Source organism: Somniosus microcephalus, unplaced genomic scaffold (assembly GCF_052327205.1).
Source record: "Somniosus microcephalus isolate GS21.2 unplaced genomic scaffold, FLI_Smic_1.0 unresolved_chr7, whole genome shotgun sequence".
Lineage (NCBI taxonomy): Eukaryota > Metazoa > Chordata > Chondrichthyes > Squaliformes > Somniosidae > Somniosus > Somniosus microcephalus.
The window spans coordinates 9,942,641-9,967,690 of NW_028225185.1; the positions used below are offsets into that span (position 1 = coordinate 9,942,641).

Here is a 25,050-nt window from a genome sequence, read left to right on the forward strand (position 1 = left end):
AATAGTACAACGCAGGAGACCATTCGGCCCATCGTGTCTGCGCCAGCTCTCGAGGAGCATTCCAGTTAGTCCCACTCCCCCGCTCTTTCCCCATAGCCCTGCAATTTTTTCTCCAAGTATTCATCCAATTCCCTTTTGAAGGCTACTATTCAACCTGTATCCACCGCCCTATCAGGCAGCGCATTCCAAATTCTAACCACTTGTTCAGTAATAAAGTTTTTCCTCTGGTCGTCTCTGGTTCTTTTGCCAATCACCGTAAATCTGTGCCCTCGTTATCGAACCATTGGAAAGTTTCTCTTTATCTACTCTATCTAAACCACTCATGATTTTGAACACCTCTATCAAATCTCCTCTTAGCCTTCTCTGCTCCAAGGAGAACAACCCAAGCCTCTCTGCTCTATCCACATAACTGTAATCCCTCATCCCATTCTAGTAAATCTCTTGCGTACCCTCTCCAACACCGTCACGTCCTTCCTAAAGTGTGGTGCCCAGAATTAGACACAATACTCCAGCTGGGGCCAAACTTGTGATTTATAAAGGTTTAGCATAACTTCCTGGTTTTTGTAATCCATGCCTGTGTATAAAGCTAGCGTTGTGTTGTTCTTGTGCCAATGTTCCTCTGACCAATTCCTCGTTCCTTCTAAGCAGCAGCAGGTGGTTAAGAAGGCAAAGGGTATGTTGGCCTTCGTAGCAAGAGGATTCGAGTACAGGAGCAAGGATGTCTTGCTGCAGTTATACAGGGCCTTGGTGAGACCACATCTTGAGTATTGTGTGCAGTTTTGGTCGCCTTATCTGAGGAAGGATGTTCTTGCCATGGAGGGAGTGCAGCGAAGATTCACCAGGCTGATACCTGGGATGGCAAGAATGATGTATGAGGAGAGATTGGGTCAATTGGGCTTATGCTCGCTGGAGTTTAGAAGAATGAGAGGGGATCTCATTGAAACTTATAAAATTCTAACAGGACTAGACAGACTAGATGCAGGATGTTCCCGATGGCGGGGGAGTCCAGAACCAGGGGTCACAGTCTAAGGATAAGGGGTAAGCCATTTAGGACAGAGATGAGGAGGAATTTCTTCACCCAGAGAGTGGTGAACCTGTGGAATTCTCTAAATAGAAGATAGGAGCAGTAGGCCGCCATTTGGCCCCTCGAGCCTGCTCCGCCATTCAATGCGATCATGGCTGATCATCCAAATTCAGTACCCGGTCCCTGCTTTCTCCCCATACCCCTTTAGCCTTAAGAAATATATCCAACTCCTTCTTGAATATATTTAATGTATTGGCCTCAACTGCCTTCTGTGGTAGAGAATTCTACCACAGAAGGCAGTTGAGGCCAATTCATTAGATATATTCAAGAAGGAGTTAGATATATTTCTTAAGGCTAAGGGGATCAAGGGATATGGGGAGAAAGCAGGGACCGGGTACTGAGTTTGGATGATCAGCCATGATCTCATTGAATGGCGGAGCAGGCTCGAAGGGCCGAATGACCTACTCCTGCTCCTATCTTAGCTTCAGATGCAGCACTTTACACTCTACCTGCTCTCTATAGTCATCCTTGAGAAGTACGAGATATGCAATGACTCGGATTTCCGCAGACCCTCGCAATCTCACTTCCCTCAGTTTTCCCACCATTTGCCTTTGCAACCCAAACTTGGTGTTAACCCAACTTCATCACGCCGCTTTCTGCTTACAGCAGAATTTACCTAGATGGTTTCCACTGGTCAGTAACGAGAGGACACACGTTTAAGATCATCGGTAAAAGAATTAAGCAGTTAAGATAAAAAAAACACGTGCAATTCTCAGGCACAAAGCTTTGTTGAAGCGAGGTCCATACTAAAGGGAATTACGGACAGCTGCTTAAATAAAAAAAACAGTAGGGACCACGGTGAGTGGAATTCTCCACAAGCTGGCTCTTGGCAGAAAATCAGATTGTGCCAAAATAGGAGGCCAGAATATGAAGTAATGTACAGCTCATCATTGATCATACACCACTACCGGCTTTGTGATGAGCAAATTAACGCGGTCAGCATCAAGGGACAGATATGGGAATGACAGGACTCTCATTTCGCAGTGTAGTACTGGAGTTGGCAGTACCCCTTTCCACCGAATTGTGCTGGCTAATTCTACTCCTCCCCATTTCTACCCACTCAAGTGCCCACTGGTCTGCATGCTTACCAGTTGAGCCCGTCCTCATCTGCCAGCCCCCACCCAGGAGCAACCCTTCAGCAAAGGATAGGGTAAATGGGGGGAGGTAAAGCAAGAGATTTTTTTTTAAATTTATTCATGGGATGTGGGCGTCATTAGCAAGGCCATCTTATGGGCATTTATTGGCCATCTTGATTTGCCCTCGAGAAGGTGGCGGTGAGCCGCCTTCCTGAACTGCTGCAGTCACGTGATTCCACAGAGTGCGGTTAGGGAGGGAGCTCCAGGATTTTGACCCAGCGACGACGAAGGAACGGCCCGATACATTTCTAAGTCAGGATGGTGTGTGTGTGTGACTTGGAGGTGGTGGTGTTCCCATGCGCCTGCTGCCCTTGTCCTTCTAGGTGGAAGAGGTGGCGGGTTTGGGAGGTGCTGCCGAAGAAGCCTTGACGAGTTGCTGCAGTGCATCTTGTAGATGGTACACACGGCAGCCACGGTGAGCCGGTGGTGGAGGGAGTGAATGTTTAAGGCGGTGGATGGGGTGCCAATCAAGCGGGCTGCTTTGTCCTGGATGGTGTCGAGCTTCTCGAGTGTTGTTGGAGCTGCGCTCATCCAGGCAAGTGTCAAAAAGAAACAGACAAGCAACACCCTAATTGGAGTAATCTTTATTGAATGCCAACACTCAAAACTAAAAGAATGAAAAAGTTACTGTTGGTGCCCGTTCAGCCATGGAAACATCCAAATAGGTAACTGTAATTTAATTTGTACCCCCTCCCCCCCCCCCCCAGGTCACCTTGTCGAACTTTGCTGCCTTTCCCGTTCTTTAAACAATAAATACTGAGGGGGGGGGGGGGGGGGGTCCTGTCCCGAGTGCTGACAGTGTTGGGGTGGGTGAGGGCGGCTGTGCGTTGTGGTCCTTCCTAGGTGCTGCGCTCGGTGCCTCGGTCCCACGTTTTAGTTGTACGACGCGTCGCCATCGCCTCCGCGACTGTCGTCCTTCTTGCTTTTGTAGCCGGACACGATGTCATCGATGCGCAGTAGCAAGATGGCGGTCTGCAGGGGAAACAGAAGGCACGGGGTCAGAATGATCAGCGCACAGCTGGACGCACCTGCACACGGCTTTCTCGAGACTCTTCGCTCGATACCGGTGGGATACAACCAGCCTGTTGCCCCAGCCAGTCGAGATCAGGTAATGTGGCGCACAGTTTGGAGGACCGAGTCTGGGACCTTCGCGATCCAAATGGCTCGCTCACACGTTGCATCAGGTGAACCAAGAGCCACAGAAGGGCGGAGGACCTCCGCAAGGCTGCAATGTGTCAGTTTTAAACAGGCGCAAAGCCGAGATGAGGCGCACAATTTTCTCAGCATGAAAACTGGCGTAAAACAGCAGCAATTCTCCCCATCCCTCCAACCCCCAGATAATGCCGCTTGTGGGCCAGTTAAGTCACTGGTTTCCCACCTACACCCACAGTCTCTCGTTTTACTGCACAGTAATTGAGCCAAGGGTATGGTAGCATAGTAGTTGTGTCACTGGGCTAGTAATCCCGAGGCCTGGACTAATCCGAAGACGTGAGTTCAAATCCCACCACGGCAGCTGGGGAATTTAAATTCAGTTCATTAAATAAATCTGGAATAAAAAGCTCAGGATCAGTAACGATGACCCTGAAACTAACAGATGGTCGCAAAACCCATCTGGTTCACTGATGTCCTTTAGGGAAGGAAATCTACTGTCCTTACCCGGTCTGGCCTATAAGTGACTCCAGACCCACAGCAATGTGGTTGGCTTTTAACTGCCCTCTGAAATGGCCTAGCAAGCCGATCAGTTGTATAGGGCACTCACCACCACCTTTGAGGGCAATAAATGCTGGCCTTGCCAGCGACGCCCACATCCATGGGAATGAATTTTTAAAAATCCTCAGTTGAAGGCATTTGATTTAAAGGTTTGCAGGGAGGCAAGACACGGCAGGAGAGCAGGGCTTGTAGCAGAGCAGACAAACCGCTCGGCTTAGGGCACAGCACGGAGCGGTGGACACTGGTTAAACCCCCGATCCCATTAATTATACCGCAAACTGTCGATACCAAGAGATCTCGGCGGTCCAAGTTACCCAGCAAGGAGGCGATAGCGCCAAGAAAAGCCCTTTGCAAACCTCCAGGCCCACGAAATTCAAACAGGACAAACCAGAGGCAGAAATAAACAAATAGGACGGAGTTGTCTGCATCTCACGGGCACGAGCCGGGGCACCCTCGCAACCAAAATCTGAACAGTCCCACCGTGTTACAAACAAGTACTGTTTGCAACAATCCATTCTTCCAGGAGTGTGCAATTATATTCACATTCGCAGTCGGAAAATATAAATTAATATTTGCTTTCTTGGTTTATAGAGAGTGATGAAAATCAGTCAATGAATTACTTTGAACTGCAGTGACCGGAGTGCTTGAATAGTTGTGGGAAGGGCTGCGAACAAACCTGCACCTTTTCATTCCAGAAATCACAACCCTTACCCTCCCTCCCAGCTGTGCCCGGATCTCGGACGAGACTCACCTCCACCGATGTTTTAAAAGTCTGCGCTTTTACAGCCAGAGGTTCCCAGATCCCGAGCTCCTTCATGTCGGTCAAGGCTCCGGTCTCTCCGTTGACTCCCCAGGTCTGGCAGCCCTCCTGCGTGTGCTTTGCCTGTGAAGACCACACGCGGGTTGCGGTTTTAGACGGTACAACAGCCTCGGAACAAAATAGTCAAGTCATTCTGGCGCTAGACGTAGTCAAATCAGAAGGGACTTCCCGTACAGTATGGACAGCAGGGAAGAGACAGTGGGAAAGACATTTTTATTGTGCCGAAACTCAGTATTTTCAAAACTGTAGGAGGCCGTTTAGCCATTATTGTTACCAGTTTATAATTATGAATGAATGTTTTGGAAAGTGGGGCAGAAAGAAATTCCCATTTTCCCCAGCACACACACTTTATTGAGGTAAGCATCTTTAGGGTAGAACTGGCATCAAGGGGATATTTCTGTTGATCCAAAATTGGAATGGAGTCAACCCCACCCCCGGTCAACCTGGTAGATTAACGCGACCAGTCACCGGAGCCAGGAATCTTCCCATTCGGCTCCCAATAACCCGACAGGGCAGGTGGTAACAAAAGCACAGAGGAGGGTTTCAGCAGCAGATGGGCTGAGTGCAGGGGCGGAGACGGGCCATGTTAGGGAGGTGGAAGTAGGTGGTCTTTAACGACGGAGTCGGAAGCTCAGCTCAAGGGTCAAACAGGACACCGAGTCTGCCAACAATCTGGTTCAGCATGGGACAGTGGCCAGGGAGAGGGACGGATCGCCACCCGGTAATTACTGGGTAGTAAACGAGTGGGAACCCTCGCGGATTTCGCCTCCATGCCCATCAGAGCACTGCCTGCGGGCAGCACAGACCCACAACTGAACCTGGGACCTTCTGACCCGCATAGCTCGTACCACACTGCCACCCACTGATGAACCGATTACCCATGGCTCGGGACGCCATTCTAGCCGCCTGTGTCGAAAGGGAACGCCTTACCCTAAGGGAGGTGAGTAAACGGATGGTGCTCGCCCCGCAGTTCTGGATTAGCGTCCTGGGGATGACCTCCAGGGCGTGTGCCACCGCACGATACGGCCACTGCTCCACGCCGGTCATAGTCTTGGATTTCTCAGTCAGGGCGTGTGCTATGGCCATCTCCGACGCTCCGCCACCAGGCACCAGGTGTGGGTCCAGGAGTACGTTGCGAGTCACCTGCATGGCGTCCTGCAGGTTACGCTCCACCTCCTGAATCACAGAACCGAACATTGAAGCTACAAGCAGAACTACACTGGCTCCCGATCCAGCAACATCTCGAATTTTAAATTCTCACCCTGCTTTTCCAACCCCTCCACGCCCTCAGCTCCTCCCCATCTCGAACCTCCGCCAGCCCTACAACCTGCCGCGATCTCTGCCCTCCTCCAACTCCAGCCCCTCGTGCTTCCTTCGCCCCACCACTGGTGGCCTGGTTTCTGTGACTGGCAGGAACTCCAGGAGGGACGATCACACTAGGAGCGCGAGCTAGCATGGGCGGCGATTTCTGATGGACAGCTGGACTCTTGGATGTTTTGACTTCCACGTGGCGAAAAACTGGGGCAATTGCAGCATTTAACACGAGCCTGACAGTCCCTAAATCAGACACAGCTCAATAAATAGTACATGGAAAAAGGCCGTTCAGCCCAGCCAGTTCAACCTCATGTCCACCGTTTCCCTACACCACCAATGTTCCCCGTAATTTTTGGGGGGGCTGCGCGGACCATTCAAAATCCACGCATGCGCAGTTTTCTCAATTTAAAAGGCTGCTCATCGACTGAGCGTCCAGGACCCCTGGAATGCTGCGCGGCCGTGCACCCTCAAGGGAATATCGTCCAACTATTTTAAAAAACAGACATGGTCTCTGCTTCAACTACTAACTCCAGTTGTAGGTTCGCAACTCGGCAAAAAGATTCTTCTCCCCTCTGTCCTAAATCTCGACATTTAATCTTGTACCTGTGCCCTCCTCCCACTCACCGATAACAGTCTGTTTCTATCTTACTTTTCCAACCAGTTATAATTTTAAAAAACCCTCAAACAGTCCGCGAACCTCGAACACACCTGGAAAGAGAGCATTGACCCACCGCCCTGCTTACCGCCAGTATCTCTTTGCTCGCTCCGCGGAGGAGAATGGTGCAAGCTTTGGGGTCTTTGCATTCAGTGATGAAAGCAAAATATTCATCGCCGATCTTCTTGATCTCAAACAGGCCAGCACCGGTGCCAATGTCCTCCTCACGAAGCTCGTCTGTCCGGCTAACAATGCGAGCACCACATGCCCTGCAAAATCAAGAGAGGCGTAGACTTGGAGAAGATGTTTCTGCTTGTGGGCGAGACCAGAATTGGACACCACTGGTAGCAGACACGGCTACACCCGATACTAGTTGCCGGAGTGGTGTACAAAACATTAATAGTCTCACATTTCGCCAGACAGGACAGGTAAGTTCCAAAAACACTACTACCCCACCCTCCCCATGATTTATCGCAAATCTCTATCTAGCAAGAGCCCCCCACCTTCTCCCAATTGAAGCAAGGTCACTGTACCTGGCAATTCGGTTGTTGTCACTCTTCCTGATACGACGGATAGCAGAAATATTTGCCTTCATGAGGTAGTGTAGGGCCAGGTCTGGAGAGGAAGAGGACGACAGATATCAAGTTGTGTTGGCATGCCCGGAAATAATTCGATTTTCCAAATACACGCCAGCGAGCCTGCCCAGGGGCCAGAAGGACAGTTTTCTTTTTGAAAGACTTTGAACTAGCGATTAATCATTTCAACACAGAGCCCATAAGTCAGCAGGCTCGTATCCTGTTCGCGTCTTCAGCATCAGCATGGCAGACACTGGCCCTCATTATGATGGCAGCTCAGAAACGCAGGGTGAAGTGGGGTATCTGCTGCCACCTGAACAGGACAGGTTGATTCATTTACATTTGGGTGTGCAAGGCGCAAATACAGACAGCCGAAGGTGCGCCAGTATTTGGAGAATTGGTTCAGGAGCTGGACTATCTCGGGGCATTTTCATCGGAATTAGTGCTGCAACCGAGAACTATTCATTGAAACGGAGCGGTGCTTAAAAACAAGCGGGTAAGAGTTCTTGATCTTGCTCGCTGCCCTCTGCAAGAAGGAGACCCAACCCAACATCACCAAAGCCTTTTGGACTCACCGTGATGAGACAGGTATGTGGCCGGCTTGAAGTGACTCACACAGCCACATCCACCCATCATGAAACTGGGGCCCGAAACACCGACACAGTCCAGCGGTCAACAGAGGTGCACGAGATGGACAGGAAAAGCAAAGCGGGAAGGGTGGGAATGGTTCTGGGCTTTAATACTCAAATGCTTGGCAGATACACAGAGGAACTCACAGGAGGAGCATCAGCTTGGCTCAGGTAGCAGCACATGTGCCTCTGGGCCAGAAGGTTTGGGTTTGATCTGGGTTACATTCCAATGCAGCATTGAGGGAGTGCCACATGTCTCTTCTGAAGGAAGAAGCAATTAGGACGAGCCAGCCCATTAAAGATATTAAGGGGAACAGATAGTTTCTATCTCGATCTACCCTATTTGCACTAGTTGGGGATTCTAGGACTAGGGGGGGTAGAGTCTAAAAATTAGAGCCTGGCCTTTCAGGAGTGAAATCAGGAAACACTTCTACACACAAAGGGTGGTAAAAGTTTGGAACTGTTTCTGCAAATGAGAGGCCGGACCGGAAGCGGGAGAAGCAGGCCTGGGCCGTCGGACCGTGGAGCCGGCGGCGACCAGAGGGTGTGTTCGGCGAGTCGGACGGAGGCAGCGCAGTGGGACACAACAGCAGCCATGACGACTCGCAGTCCGACTGGGAGGAGGGGAGCCGGGAATGGTGGCCAGAGGGTGAGCGGGAGAAGCAGGCCACCACACGTGGAGCCGAGCCGGCAACAGTGAGGAGGAGGACGGAGCAGCTGAGGGACATCGTGCTCCCACTGCCACTGGATGCCAAAGAATTGACTTTCTGAACACGGCGCTATAAAAATAGCTGACGTGTCCCGACGGGGAGTAAGCATTCCATTGTACTTGTACTGGTTACATATGGCAAATAACATTGAATTGAAGCTAGATCAATTGTTAATTTTAAACCGGAGATTGACAGATTTTGTGTTAACCAAAGGGATTAAGGGATATGGGGCAAAGGCAGGTACATGGGGTTAGGTTGCAGATCAGCCATGATCTCATTGAGGGCGGAACAGGCTAGAGGGGCTCAATGGCCTCTTCCTGTTCCTAAAAGATGTTCAGGGAAGACGCTTGGGACCGATACTCTGGAGAGGGCCTCCATCTCGCGATCTATTTGAACCCAACAGATTCCACTCGGTAGCGTGCACAGTACCTGAGATGCCCTTCTCAGTGAAAAGGAGGTCAGGTTTGAGGCGGATGACTTCCTCGCATATCTGCTGAATATAATCTTCCTCCATCTGCAGGATGCGGGTGAAGTCCTCCTCACGAGTGATTTCAATATCAGTCTGGAACATACAGGCTCATTAGCCAGAGCGCAGGCAACAGTAACGAATGATCAATTATCACAAACCTTGCGTTTTGGGAAATTAGGAATACCAGACAGTAGACACCACGTCACTGGCAGAGATACTTACCTTGTAACAGGTTATAGTTCGGTGAGTCAACGCACTGAGCTATACATACTAGAAGAAGCCACCTTAAACCACCTATCTCCAAGTTACCCGACTGCAGCAGTTTAGGGGATAAAAAAAAAGTCAGACGGAGCTCTCCTGATCACCGTTCAGGGACTTCCAGCTTTCTTCATGCTGGACAAGGACAGAATTGGGCTTGGCTGCGATGCCCCAAGTGAATGAACGGCCAACACCACCCACTATCCCGGTGGGGGCAAAAGAGGGAGCGCGCAAAAGGAGGGAGAGGAAAGGTCCCGGCAGATTGGAAAACTGCTAATGTAACACCCTTATTTAAGAAGGGAAGTAGACAAAAAGCTGGAAACTATAGACCAGTTAGCCTAACATCTGTGGTTGGTAAAATGTTGGAGTCCATTATTAAGGAAACAGTAACAGAGCATTTGGATAAACATAATTTAATAGGACAGAGTCAGCATGGTTTTACGAAGGGGAAGTCATGTTTGACAAATTTGCTCGAATTCTTTGAGGATGTAACATACAGGGTGGATAAAGGGGAACCAGTGGATGTGGTGTATTTGGACTTCCAAAAGGCAGTTGACAAGGTTCCACACAAAAGATTACTGATCAAGATAAAAAAAAAAAAATCACAGGATTGGGGGTAATATACTGGCATGGGTGGAAGATTGGTTATCTAACAGAAAACAAAGAGTTGGGATAAATGGTTCATTCTCGGGCTGGCAATCAGTAACTAGTAGTGTTCCGCAGGGGTCAGTGCTGGGACCCCAACTCTTTACAATCTATATTAAAGATTTGGAGGAAGGGACCGAGTGCAACATATCCAAGTTTGCCGACGATACAAAGATGGGAGGGAAAGCAGTGAGTGAGGACATAAAAAACCTGCAAAAGGACATAGACAGGCTAAGTGAGTGGGCAGAAATTTGGCAGATGGAATATAATGTTGGAAAGTGTGAGGTTATGCACTTTGGCAGAAAAAAATCAAAGAGCAAGTTATTATCTAAATGGAGAGAAACTGCGAAGTGCTACAGTACAAAGGGATCTGGGGGCCCTGGTGCATGAAACACAGAAGGTTAGTATGCAGGTGCAGCAGGTGATCAGGAAGGCCAATGGAATCTTGGCTTTTATTGCGAGGGGGATGGAGTATAAAAACAGGGAAGTCTTGCTTCAGTTATACAGGGTACTGGTGAGGCCACACCTGGAATACTGCGTGCAGTTTTGGTTTCCATATTTAAGAAAAGATATACTTGCTCTCGAGGCGGTTCAGAGAAGGTTCACTCGGTTGATTCCAGAGATGAGGGGGCTGACGTATGAGGAAAGGTTGAATAGGTTGGGACTCTACTCATTGGAGTTCAGAAGAATAAGAGGCGATCTTATCGAAACATATAAGATTGTGAGGTGGATTAATCGGGTGGATGCGGTGAGGATGTTTCCACTGATGGGCGAGACTAGAACTAGGGGGCATAATCTTAGTTTTGAAAGGGCAGCCCCTTATTCTGAGATGAGGAGAAACTTCTTCACTCAGGAGGGTAGTAAATCTATGGAATTTGCTACCTCAGAGAGCTGTGGAAGCTGCAACATTAAATAAATTTAAAACGGAGATAGACAGTTTCCTAGCAGATAAGGGAATTAGGGGTTACGGGGAGAGGGCAGGGAAGTGGACGTGAGTCTAGGTTCGGATCAGCCATGATCCTATTGAATGGCAGAGCAGGCCCGAGGGGCCGTATGGCCTACTCCTATTTCTTATGTTCTTAAAAGAGGGAGCGCGCAAAAGAGGAAAGAGAGAGAAAGAGGGAGGGGGGGGGGGGGGGGGAAGGGGTTAAGCAGGAAAGAACCGCTAATGGGTCCAAACTGAAAATTAAGAAACCAGGGGACCTGGACAGTGCAACCACGACTGTCAACATGTACAATAACGGAACAATATTGGCGCAAGGCAACCTCAACGACTTTGAAACGGCCTTCAAGACACTGAAAGAAAAAGCGGAGGGGAAGGAACAGCCCCAGAGTGGCTAACAGGGGAAAAGCGACTCGCACTCCCCCCACCATTGACAACTCAGCAGGAGCAAATCAGCCTGGTCAGGAGGTGAACGAGCCACAGTTCTAACCAGACACTCACCCCGGGGCCCCACAGCCACATGATACAGCTGACTAACCCCAGCGTAACTACCAGGGAGGAAGCCACACATACTCCCCCTACCACTTCCAGCTCACCAAGAGAAGAGCAGCCTAGCCAAGAAGTGAGTGAGCCCTCCAGCGCCGACCAGACACATACCCTGGGATCTCACAGCCTGATACAACTAAAAGGATAAATTTAACCAGGTGGAGACAGAGCTGGTTAAACTTAGAGAGGAGGTCCTTAAACTGAAACATGAACAAAAGCAAGAGAGAGAGAAATACAGGAGAGAGCTGAATCTACTTGAGAATCAAGTGAAAGAGCTGCAGGAAAACAAAGAGCCGTAGAGGAGGGATAGCACCATTAGACCAGCAGCCAGAGGCTAGAGATAAGACAATACAGAGCTGGACTGAACAGCTGCGCTCCCACACTGAACAACAGCAGCAAACACACAATACAAGGGGTGCCACACAGACCGACCAGCATACTGAAGCTCAGTCTTCCCCCACCACTGTGGAACCACAAGCGAGCCGCTCACAAGAGGAGCGCACACACCAGACACGACCACCCCAGTCCAACACACACCCTATGAGTCCAGGCGAAAGCCACCAGACAGTAAACACCAACAAGGCTGACATCGTAATACTCCGACTCGAATGGGAAATTTCTATGGGAGAAAAAGCTCTTCCCTAGACATATAGTAAAAAAGATCCGGTGCCCAACAACAGACAGAGCCCTGGAATGGCTGACCAAAACCCGATTAGGCTCCCCCAAACACATAATAATACACACTGGCACAAATGACCTAAAGGCCCAGCAGAAAGGGGTAGCAACATCGCTCAGAGCAGTGATTGAGAAGGCAAGCAATACATTCCCAAACACTAGAATCACTGTTTCCACAATATTGCCGAGAACAGACTTCAACAACAACACAATTCATGAGATAAATGCCAGCATAGCAAGAGACTGTGAATTAAAACACAACGTGCACCTGGCCCAACACGCCACCCTCGATGTGGAATGTCTTCACGACCGCGTCCACATCCACAGGAAACGAATACCGATCTTTGCTAAAGCCCTGAAGGACGTCGCTTTTAACCGGGTCCATACCCAGACTCCAGGAGGACCCCCCCCCCGACCACCAGAGATCAGCGAGGTACATACCAGGACTACTACAGAGACCACCACCACACCAACCGGGACCAGAGAGGATCCCCATGCACAACAACATCAGACCTGCACCACTCCTGTCCTACAGGGGAACAGGACTGCCCCCAGCCAGACAGAGGGAGAGATGCACAGGGCGTACGCAATACCTCAGGCAGAGACAATCCATTAAGAGACACTAAGCAGACGTGCAGCAGCATCTACATCCACCTTATGGATCAGAAAATGAAAAAAAAAATCAAGGACTAATTACTAGAAAGAATTGTAACCAAGTAGTATTAGCATTTATAGACAATTGAGATTATCTTTTTTCCCCCCATTTAGACACGACAAACACGTATCATTCTTTAACCTATCATAGTAAAAGATCAAGCTTAACATGAAATCCTTATATATTTCGACCTGGAATATCCAAGGTCTACGCTCTTCGGTGCTCGACGTGAAGAGTATGACCCCAGAGTTCATAGATGAAACTAAAGATCTGGATATTATCATTTTACAGGAAACTTGGTATAGAGAAGGACGACACACTGGCCGTCCCCAAGGGTACACAGAGCTGGTGGTCCCCTCCAATAAATTGCCAGGAGTAACCCAAGGCAGAGACTCTGGAGGCATACTGATTTGGTTTAAAACAGAGCTTAAGAATTGCATCAAATTTATAAAAAAGGGCGAAAACCACATGTGGCTCAAAATTGAGAGGGGGATTATCTCTAACACCCAAGATGTTTTCATTTGCGCACTCTATATCCCCCCAATGGAATCCCCGTACTTTAAAGAGGACACCTTCTCCAACATTGAGAGGGAGATTATCCAATTCCAGGCCCAGGGGAACGTGTTGATCTGTGGTGACCTCAATTCAAGAACTGGCGAAGAACCAGACTTCACCAATAATCAGGGAAACAATTACATATTCGGGAATAACCACTTCGATATCCCTTCCCATCCATACAGGCATAACTGCGACAAGCAGACAAATACCAACGGAAAACAGCTACTGCAGCTCTGTCGAAGCCTGGGTCTGTACATTGTCAATGGTAGGTTCATGGGAGACCTCCTAGGAAGATCGACCTATTGCTCACCTCTTGGCTGTAGCACCGTTACGGATTTGGACCCATCCTCTTGCAGAGCATTCACAGTCAAACCACAAACAACACTGTCAGACCACAGTCAAATTACTATGTATCTTAACAAGACAGAAACAACCAACACAGAAACACAACCCAGTAAACTGTACAACACCAAAAAATCATACAGATGGGCCAAAAACAGCACAGAAAAATACCATAAAGCAATTAGCCATGAATCAACTCAAGCTCTCTTGGGACACCTTTCTGGATAACATATACACTCACAATAAAGAAGGCATAAACCGGGCAGTGAATAACCTAAACAATATTTTTGATAATTTGGCAACAAGGTCAAACTTGAAAGCTCGCAAGAACAAACCCAAAACAAAAAACTATGAAAAATGGTTTGACCCAGATTGCCATAACATGAGGAAAAAACTTAGAAAAATATCAAACCAAAAACACAGACAGCCAGAAAACGAGGAATTACGCCTTACTTATTGTCAGACACTAACAATACAGAAACACACTCAGAACCAAAAAAGAGCAGTATATTAAGAATACACTCAGCTCCATTGAGGAATCCATTGATTCCAACTGTTTCTGGGACAAATGGAATACATTACACAAAAAACAACACGACAAATTGGCCATTCAAAATGGAGACACATGGGAAAACCACTTTGAAAAATTATACCAGAAAAACACACTAAGGCCAGAGCAACACCAAATATGCAAAAAACTGGAAAAGCTCGAAATGGCCATAAAAGATAACCAAAACCCGCTAGACTCCATAATAACAGAAAAAGGAACTATTTGAAAAACTCAAGGACCGGCGACCAGGAAAAGCTTGCGGTGCAGACGGCATACTAAGCGAGATGATTAAACAGACGATAAAATGAAACTGGCTATCCTAAAACTCTTCAACTTGGTTCTGAGTGTCGGTTACTTCCCTGGTATCTGGGACAAAGGGCTCATAACGCCCATATACAAAAGTGGGGACAAAGTCGACCCATATAACTATCGAGGCATCTGTGTAAACAGTAACCTGGGGAAGGTATTCTGTAGTATCATAAACAAAAGACTTATAAACTTCCTTGAGGAGCACAATGTCTTGAGTAAAAGCCAAATTGGATTCCTGCCAAACTATAGAACATCAGATCATATCTTCACCCTACAGACCCTAATTGACACAAACGTTCATCAAAACAAAAGCAAAATCTACACGCTTTATAGATTTCCAGAAGGCTTTCGACTCCATCTGGCACGACGGTTTATTCCTGAAACTTATCGAAAGCGGGGTAGGGGGAAAAACATATGATGTAATTAAATCAATGTATACAAACAACAAATGTGCAGTTAAAATTGGAGACAAACAAACAAAATACTTCCCACAGGGGCGGGGGGTGACGCAGGGCTCACCCATCTCACTGACACACTAATATTTACATAAATGAATTGGCAAAACTACTTGAACAATCTACAGCACCCGGCCTCACCCTATATGAATCCAAGGTTAAATTCCTCCTCTATGCAGATGACCTGGTTCTGCTGTCACCAACTAAGGAGGGTCTACAGCAGAACCTGGATCTGCTGGAGTCGTTCTGCCAGACCTGGGCCCTGACAATAAATCCCCCAAAAACCAAAATCCTTGTGTTCCAGCAAAGATCCAGACATCAGGGACCCAAAATAAATTTCACACTAGGAACAACCAAAATTGAACAAACCACTAACTACACATACTTGGGCCTAAAAATCAGTTCTACAGGAAATTTTCATCTGGCTGTGAATGAACTGAAAGAGAAAGCAAGAAGGGCTTTCTATGCCATTAAAAAATCAATCCAAATAGAAATCCCAATTAGCATTTGGCTCAAAATGTTTAAATCAGTAATTGAACCAATTGCACTCTATGGCAGTGAGGTGTGGGGACCGCTAACACAACAAGAATTTGCAAAATGGGACAAACACCCAATTGAGATCCTACATGCAGAATTCTGTAAAAGCATCCTCCGGACTCAAAAGGAAAACCGTAAACAATGCATGCAGGGCAGAACTAGGCCAATATCCATTAATAATCACTATCCAAAAAAGAGCCACCAAATTTTGGAAACACCTAGAAATGAGCAACCCCCAATGTTATCATTACGAAGCCCTGAAATGCCAAGGGAGGACCATAAAGAAGAATACCCTCAGTCAACTAGTCCTGGGACTCAGTGAAGTAACTACTAACAAGAACCAGCCCCAGGACAGTGACAGCGTAACACAAAGAATTCGACCTAACACAATCGTCGCTAAGCAAAAGGAAAAATATCTGTCATATTGGGCAGAAACAACAAAAACCCAAAGCAAACTCAATTGCTACTTGGCCCTAAACAGACAATACAACATGGCTGATTACCTGACCATGGTAAAGGATAGCAAACTGAGAAAAATCTTGACAATGTACAGACTTAGTGAACATAGCTTGGCGATCGAAAAAGGTAGACACAGGCAGACCCGGCTACCAAGAGAGGACAGGATATGCTCTCACTGCAGTCAGGGCGTGGTGGAGACAGAGATGCACTTCCTCACAGGTTGTAGAAAATATCAGGGCATAAGGGAGAATTTCTACCCAAAATTCACAAAAATATGCCCGGAATTCAGAAATTTGAATGACGACCAAAAACTCCCATACCTACTAGGGGGAAGAGAGAAATTGTGTAACCTTAGCGGCACACTATGTTACAGCTTGCCATAAACAGAGGGACAACCACTAAATATAAGAGTATATACAAATTATATGAATGTATATTTATACACTCAGGGATATATCTGTTTATACACTATGGATAGATCTGTATTTTTGTGTACAACCATGAATGTTTTTCGATGCTTTGGCAACATAAGATGTACCTTGTCATGCCAATAAAGCGATTTGAATTGAGGGGGGAGGGGAGAGGGAGAGAGACAGAGCACAGATCATCGAAACAAGTAAATCACTAAAGTTAAGCAGGTGAAAATGTATTGGCTGCGTCAAGTGGCTCCACAAGTCCTGGCCAGGTTGGAGATGATTGGGGAACTCCCCAGTCAATCACCCCTGGAGTAAGTGACTGGGATTGGTTTTATGCAGATAAAATGTATTATGCAACTACACTCCCCTCACTGCATTTTGCTGGAGAAATAATCCTGCTTTTATCAAGAGACTCTGCTGTAGTTTGCCGTGAAAGGCCTCTGCCGTATTTCCTGCCCCAGCTTTGACTCACTGGCTGACAGTGGCGCCAATACTTCCCCCCCACCCCCCTCCTCGAGCACTCGGGAACAGTGGAACGCAAGCCCCGTACCTGGCTCTCTCCTTTCTTGTACTCCAGCGAGCAGTCTAGCAAAAGGATGCGGGGGTTCTTGATGTGCCTGCGCATCCGCGGGTGGGTGACGTCCTTGTTCAGCATCACCCCGCGCAGCACGCACGAGTCGTGAATGAAACCGCCGGGAATCTGTCAACACGGAGAAATCTGTTACGCCACCGCCGCAAACGACCCCAGAACCACCCACGTCCATTCACTCACCGCTCTGGAATCTCGATCCATGCAATAAACACAATGACTGCAAATTTTCAGAGATGTTAACGCGGCCAGTTAGCGTTTTGCCCCACTACCAGCAAGAGCGAAGAAGTGTGCTTCATTTGAAAGATCACAGCACAACCGAGTTTCACTATCCACAATGTAGGTCTCTTCATTAACACCCCCCCCCGCTACACAGCTAGACCAGAAAGACTCAAATTCAAATTATGATCTGTGCAGAGGGATTGGAGTTCAACGCGAGTGAGGCTCAGGAGGTCAAAACCAGTCTTCGTACCTCCAGCCCAAGGGAGAGGAAAAACCAGACAGGGACCCCACTAACCCAGTGCCACCTGCTGAAAAGTCCAGGCATTTGAATGCCAGACGAGGACAAAACTCTTGTGGTTAAATACACCCCAGAAACCCATTCTCAAAACGCACCTGACGAATGGCCAATTATTTGGGCACAGTACCCCAGCAAACGCCAGCACTTCCAGGGGAGGGTGAAATCAGGATGCACCCAGTTGGCGCCACCTCAATCTCTCCCCACCCCCCACCCCCCCCCTTTCCCTTGAAACTCAATGATGAAGGAATGGCACCTGACAAAATCTAGAGACTGCTACTTAGAGGGCCAGTGCACTGCCATGGTGGCATTCAGACCAGGCACCCCCCCCTCCAGATTTGATCCCAACCATAGCAGCAGATGGGGTGGGGGGGGGGGGGAAATGAATTTCAGCCAGAGTTCCTGCTCCCAACTGCGGTACCTCGCCCGCTACCAGAAAGTGCGCGAGCAGCCGGGACACACTCCCCATCTCCAATAGTCCGCTGGCATCCCCAGTCCCAATTCACACATGAATAATGGCCAAAGGGTAGTAAGTACACATGAACTGGAGCCAGGCAGGAGCTGCCCCTCACTGAAGAGAGTAGCCTGCCGCTCGATCCTGCACAACGGCTCGGCAGCTGGTGCCTTGGATGTTGCAGGGGTTTAACAGCAATTGTCCAGTCGCGCTGGGGGCCCCGCCACTTGCCTTCTCCACCTTGGCGTACTTCTTGATGTCGATCTCCTTGCGGCCGTTTTCTTCAAACACCACAGTCTTCACCGCATCCAGCGCGATGCTGCACGCCAGGTCGAGCTGTAGGTTGCTCACCTTGGTGTTGATGGCGCTGTTGATAATTTTCAGCATCATTTCATGGTCAGTGACATCAACGGGAGTACTGCGAAGGAAGAGGGGCGGGAAAAAAAAACTAAGCGTTGCGGGCAACGGATTTTCCGGCAGTTGGGGGAACGCCACAGAATAAACACAGTATTTCAGAATACAAAAAGACTTGCATTTATACAGCACCTTGCACGACCACCGGATATCCCGCGGTGGTTTATAGCCAAACAAAGTACTTTTTAAAAAGTGTGGTCACTGTTGTAATGTGGGAAACGCGGCAGCCAATTTGCGCACAGCAAGCTCCCACAAACAGCAATGTGATAATGACCAGATCATCTGTCGCAGTGATGCTGATCGAGGGGTAAATATTGGCCCCAGGACACCGGGCAGGAACTCCCCCTGCTCTTCTTCAAATCGTGGCCATGGGATTTTTACATCTACCCGAGGGGGCAGACGGGGCCTCGGTTTAACGTCTCATCGGAAAGATGGCACCTCCGACAGTGCGGTGCTCCCTCAGTACTGCCCCTCCGACAGTGCGGTGCTCCCTCAGTACTGCCCCACCGACAGTGCGGCGCTCCCTCAGTACTGCCCCTCCGACAGTGCGGCGCTCCCTCAGTACCGCCCCTCCGACAGTGCGGCGCTCCCTCAGTACTGCCCCTCCGACAGTGCGGCGCTCCCTCAGTACTGCCCCTCCGACAGTGCGGCGCTCCCTCAGTACTGCCCCTCCGACAGCGCGGCGCTCCCTCAGTACTGCCCCTCCGACAGTGCGGCGCTCCCTCAGTACTGCCCCTCCGACAGTGCGGCCCTCCCTCAGTACCGCCCCCTCCGACAGTGCGGCGCTCCCTCCGTACCGCCCCTCCGACAGTGCGGTGCTCTCTCACTACCGCCCCTCCGACAGTGCGGCCCTCCCTCACTACCGCCCCTCCGACAGTGCGGCCCTCCCACAGTACCGCCCCTCCCACAGTGCGGCGCTCCCTCGGTACCGCCACGCCGACAGTGCGGCGCTCCCTCGGTACCGCCCCGCCGACAGCACAGCGCTCCCTCAGTACTGCCCCTCCGACAGTGCGGCGCTCCCTCAGCACTGCCCCTCTGACAGCGCAGCGCTCCCTCAGTACTGCCCCTCCGACAGTGCGGCGCTCCCTCAGTACCGCCCCTCCGACACTCCCTCAGTACTGCCCCTCCGACAGTGCGGCCCTCCCTCAGTACTGCCCCTCCGACAGTGCGGCGCTCCCTCAGTAGCGCCCCTCCGACACTCCCTCAGTACTGCCCCTCCGACAGTGCGGCCCTCCCTCAGTACCGCCCCCTCCGACAGTGCGGCGCTCCCTCAGTACTGCCCCTCCGACAGTGCGGTGCTCTCTCACTACCGCCCCTCCGACAGTGCGGCCCTCCCTCAGTACCGCCCCTCCGACAGTGCGGCCCTCCCTCAGTACCGCCCCTCCCACAGTGCGGCCCTCCCACAGTACCGCCCCGCCGACAGTGCGGCGCTCCCTCGGTACCGCCACGCCGACAGTGCGGCGCTCCCTCAGTACCGCCACGCCGACAGTGCGGCGCTCCCTCAGTACCGCACTGCGAGTGTCGGCCTGGATTTTTGTGCTCAAGTCTCTGGAGTGGGACTTGAACCCACAACCTTCTGACTCAGGCAAGGGTGCTACCAACTGAGCCATGGCTGGCAAGATTAGTCTTATCTTCAAGCATCAGGCAGAAAACATTTTTCATAAAGGACACGGGGACCAAGCGTGTCAAACCATTTAAGGTTCCATAACATGCATTTGTACTGGAACAAGGCAATCCAGCATGCTGCATTAAGTGCAGTACGGAGGGAGCACTGCATTGTTGGTGGCACCATCTTTTGGATGAGGTGTTAAAAATGAAGCCCCATCTGCCTATTTAGGTCAATGTAAAAGATCCCACGGCATTATCTGAAGAGCAGAGTCGTCGACCCTGCGTTCTGGCCAGTATCTGTACCTCAACCAACATTACTAAAACAGATCTGGGCATTTATCTCATCACTGTATGTCTGAACTTGTGTGTAAATTGGCTGCTGCGTTTCCTACATTACAGCAGTGACTACACTTTGAAAAGTACTTCATTGGCTGTAAAGCACTGTGTGATGCCCCGGGGTTGTGAAAGGCGCTGGAGAAATGCCAGTTCCTTCTTTTATATAATTGCAGGTTCTGTCTTCTTACAACACCAGGTGTGTGGAGAAGAACCGGAGGCTCCGTACCTGATCTCCTTGAGGGTGGTAATCATGTCTTCGAGTGCCTGGTGATAAGCGCCAATGATGACAGACGGGTGCATCTGTTGCTCGAGGTACTGCTCGGCTACCGACAGCATCTCTCCAGCTAAAAGAAAGCAAGTCCGCGGAAGAATTACGCAAACGCAGCCAAATAAACAGGGTTGAAGTCGACACAATGCTCGGCTTACACTGACTCGCTCTCGTGCGGTTTGCATTACGAGTGGGGCACGAGGGGCTGCACCGTCTAACGGATAGGGCGAGTAGCGACGGGCCAGGTGGTCAATTTTCAGCTTTGCGCTTCTGATCAGTCAGCGCCAAAGCTTCCACCGGCTGCACCGGCCACCAGAACGCTGCCGGTTTCGGAACTGGACGCCAGAGTACGATCGCACGGCGATGTTTAGCAGTTTGGAGACTGAAGTGGGGAAAAGAGTTAAACTGACATCGCTGGCAGTTTCACTGAACGATGTAAGAAAGACAGAGGCTAACATGAAAGGCCACATCCATGAAGAGGCAGTCAAGATAGCTGACCTTTGAAGACTAAAAAGCAATGAAGTGGAGACAGGGGGTCTAGAATTTCAACTCGTCCCGCAAGAACTTTATCATCTAGGTCGCATTCCAAGATATCTTTTAATCAGCATTCAGCAGTTTGAGTGATTGATTGAGGAGGCAGCTGACACATGTTTACCTTAGGATATATAACCAATCCATGAAGGTGCATGCGGGCCAAGATCCAATCAGGTTGCAGGAATGAATTGTGCACGAGGCTGCCATGCTTATTTTAACGTAGTATTTGCTGTAACAATTTGGAGAAGTCTGGCTAAGACAGAGCAGACTGTCTCCCCACCGGTGTAATAAAGACGACGACTATCGATCTAAAACCTTGTGTCGAGTGTTGGTTTAAAACACTCCACAACAAGGACGCACCAAACGTTACATTTAGCAATGGCCAAGCAAATAAAAGGAGGAATTTCCCGAAATGCTGTACAGCTAGGCGTCATCATTCTAATCGAGAGGGGTGGATGGAGTCTGTTCATGAACCACGAGGGGGTCAGGCACCCTGATCCGACCTCTGTAGCTACAAGCTTGGGAGGAGACTCTCACTAGGGGTATAATTCACAGGCCCGCCACCAGCAGAATGTGAAATGCACAGAATTGCGTCCCTGGGCAGCGGTCTGTGCTCAACAGTATCGCACCCATTCCCCACCTGGACAGCGAGTATGAGCAACCTACTGCACCAGAGGAGAGCACTGCAGGCAAGTCTGATCCTGCAATTTACAGCAAAAGTCAACAGATAGCAACTGGCTGGTTTGCCCCCTACCCCCCAGTCCCTGGTCTGGGATAGCAAGGGAGTGCCGGGGCCGCTAACTGCGCTGAGATCACTTAACGCAGCATGGACCTGGGACTTCACTATTCAGATCCACCGAGGCCCTTATTGGCTCTTTCCACACATGCAGTTCAGGTGTTTGGGGCACAGGTCAGTAATGCACCAGCGCCTCTGTGCACATACTAGGAATTTTAATTTCATCGGTGGCGAGGAAGCAATGAGACAAGGCAGTCAAAAGGCCCTGGAGCATCAACTGCAATCTTACGCACCGAGGATGATGACAGAGGTGGTCCCATCTCCAACTTCTTCGTCTTGGGTGCGGCTGATCTCAATCATGGACTTGGCTGCCGGGTGCTGCACCTGGATCTGAGAGATTCAATGAGAGAAATGAGTGGTCAGGGTAGAATCATCCGAAATCAGTGGACAGGCCACGAGGTTGGTCAATGTCGCCGCTCGGTCGGGATAAAGAACAAATCGGGGGGGGGGGGGGGGGGCGGGGGTGGAAGACAGGGCCGTGCAGGGAGTTGAGCCCCTTTCACCTCTCGGACGCTGGTTAAATCCAGGCCAGACTGACTGAATCGAAGTCTGGAATGGTCTTTAGGTTGGGGAGTCTCCACTCAGTTCCTGGCACTCCACCGCACAAAAACTGGCCCCGATTCAGCCGCTGCATGGCTGGTGTGGGAAGTGGAAAGGCGTCAAGTTGTCCGATGGGCAAGTGTTTTTCGAAGGTTGGATCTGAGGCGCACGGTCAGGGCAGAGCAGGTGCGGCACTTGACCAGAGAGTGGATAGAAACATAGAAGATAGGAGCAGGAATAGGCCATTCGGCCCCTCGAGCCTGCTCTGCCATTCAATGAGATCATGGCTGATCATCCAAATTCAGTACCCTGTCCCTGCTTTCTCCCCATATCCCTTAATCCCTTTAGCCTTAAGAAATATATCTAACTCCTTCTTGAATATATTTAATGAATTGGCCTCCACTGCCTTCTGTGGCAGAGAATTCCACAGGTTCACCACTCTCTGGGTGAAGAAATTCCTCCTCATCTCAGTCCTAAATGGCTTACCCCTTATCCTTAGACTGGGACCCCTGGTTCTGGAGTCCCCGCCATCGGGAACATCCTTCCTGCATCTAGATGTCAAAAATGGGGAAGTGTCCGACTCCCTAGCACGATCATATTGATGTGTATAAGGTTTTTAAAGTTTGTATGGGTAACCAATAACATTTCAATAAACACTACTGTTGGAGAATCTTTATTTTTTTTATTTTTAAACTCGTCTTCTGTTCAGATCAGGATTCTAGAATGCAGTGCAATAAAATGCAATTTAGAAAAGATTGGCCCTCTCTCACCCCAAGTAATTCCTAGGCTTCTACCAACCTATGGGCAGGAGTTGCAGAGCAGCAGCAGCTCAGGGCTGTGAAAAGCACAGATGAGCACCAATGCCCCACCACAGCACACCAGCCGTCTCTCACAGGCTGCACTACTGGTGTGGGCCCACTCCAGATTCAATGCCCGCCGTGCACTGCTACAGATTCCAACTCAAAAGATGGGCCCCCGCTTGTGCCATAGAATTCATTTGAGGGAACCACTAAGAAGACCTGTCCAAAAGCACATTTCAACAAAAGGCCGCGTCCTTGGAGCTGCATGACCATAAACAGATCATGCAAAATGAGAGAGTTAGCAGAAAAACAGCCTTGTGTTACAGCAGTTATAGAAAGGGCTCCTGATCACAGAGAGCGGACTAACTCCTTCCCTTCTTGGCTGGGAACACTGTTCTTCCTTGAAGTTTTCCTCAAGTCCAAAGATGTGCGGGTTAGGTTGATTGGCCATGATAAAAATTGGCCCTTAGTGTTAGGGGGGATTAAATACGTGGGGTTACGGGGATAGGGCTTGGGTGGGATGGCTGTCGGTGTAGGGACTGGGTGCTGGGGTTTGGATGATCAGCCATGATCTCGTTGAATGGCGGAGCAGGCTCGAAGGGCCGAATGGCCGACTCCTGCTCCTAGTTTCTATGTTTCTCATTCTCTGCTCTCCTGGAGGTGCCGACTCTTGCCCACTGACATCACCAAGTAGCCCTAATCCGAGCACATCCGGCGAGTTATCCTGTTCCAATGCTGCGGCACAGCCGGAACAAGGTCTCCTCACTCAACCCCCCCCCCGCCCCGCCCCTCCACTCTCCAGCGGGGCTCGCTGGATAGCGAGCAAGAGCAGGAACCCGAGCTGTACACCCGGGAACCTCGGCTCGCTGTAGTCTCACGCCCCGAGGCCAAGGGTATTAAAGCTCTCCGTAGCATCAGACCGGCTCTTTGGAAGAGCCGTCCAATACCTTCCTGGGCCACACAGGTTCAGGTGATAGCTTGAGAACCAGCTATACAGTTCAAATCCATGCCATCAATTTATAAACCAATCTCGACATTCTGTTTTAGCGAGCTCTTTCCAAACCTCCAGGGCCACAAAACTCCAAGTGAAATAAGCCAGCAAATGAGGAATAGAGACACATAGAATGTAGTTGCTTGGGCTTCAAGGGCTGCCTGCGGCCTTAAGCCCAACGCCCCTACCCGAGGGTAATTTTGAGAAGGGAAGGGAGGCAGAGAAAGGAGAATTCATTCGCCGGCTATTTTGGAGTGAAGGGGAATCGAGTGAGCAGCGGGCCACCTGAATCCATGACCTACTGCCGATTGGGTTAAGTTGCTGACAGAGCCCACCTACCTCTCGCAGAATGGCATTGCCGTCGTTTGTCATAACGATGCCGCCCATGGGATCCAGCAACATCTGGGGGGGGACAGGAAATTACATATTAACTTCAATATTGAACTACAATACACCCAGTTCCTGCTTCCCCCCCACTTGCAGTCTGAAACTGTCCCTCCACCAATTTAATTACACCCCCACTCCCCAAAAGGAAGAAACTCAGGTCAGGGCACAGCTTGAAGAGCAGCAGCAGCTCTCAGTGTCTTCATGCATGACTCTAAATGAGCTGCTCGAGGTCCTGAAAGCCAAGCCCAATCTAGTCCCTCATGAGCGCACTGCATGGGGATGCCGAGACTAACTCAATCACTGGCCTGTGCAGCTGCACACCCGCGCCGCTGCTCCAACAGCTAACTCCGCACAGACCAGGGCCTT

At 49.8% G+C, this 25,050-nt stretch overlaps 1 protein-coding gene across 1 annotated transcript in view; it reads right to left on the minus strand.

Moving 5' to 3' along the window:
* Nucleotides 1-2,788: 2,788 nt before the first annotated feature.
* The window catches only part of cct3 (chaperonin containing TCP1, subunit 3 (gamma)), a 23,321-nt gene continuing 1,059 nt past the window's right edge, over nucleotides 2,789-25,050 (minus strand). The window contains exons 3-13 of the mRNA XM_085978261.1: nucleotides 24,637-24,714; nucleotides 22,200-22,296; nucleotides 20,595-20,712; nucleotides 18,242-18,428; nucleotides 17,001-17,150; nucleotides 9,063-9,195; nucleotides 7,253-7,334; nucleotides 6,808-6,988; nucleotides 5,681-5,926; nucleotides 4,682-4,813; nucleotides 2,789-3,192 (exon numbers count right to left, since the gene is read on the minus strand). Of these exons, the coding sequence (XP_085834387.1) occupies nucleotides 3,094-3,192; nucleotides 4,682-4,813; nucleotides 5,681-5,926; nucleotides 6,808-6,988; nucleotides 7,253-7,334; nucleotides 9,063-9,195; nucleotides 17,001-17,150; nucleotides 18,242-18,428; nucleotides 20,595-20,712; nucleotides 22,200-22,296; nucleotides 24,637-24,714 (1,503 nt within the window). The 3' untranslated portion in view covers nucleotides 2,789-3,093. The remainder of the gene's footprint in view (nucleotides 3,193-4,681; nucleotides 4,814-5,680; nucleotides 5,927-6,807; nucleotides 6,989-7,252; nucleotides 7,335-9,062; nucleotides 9,196-17,000; nucleotides 17,151-18,241; nucleotides 18,429-20,594; nucleotides 20,713-22,199; nucleotides 22,297-24,636; nucleotides 24,715-25,050) is intronic.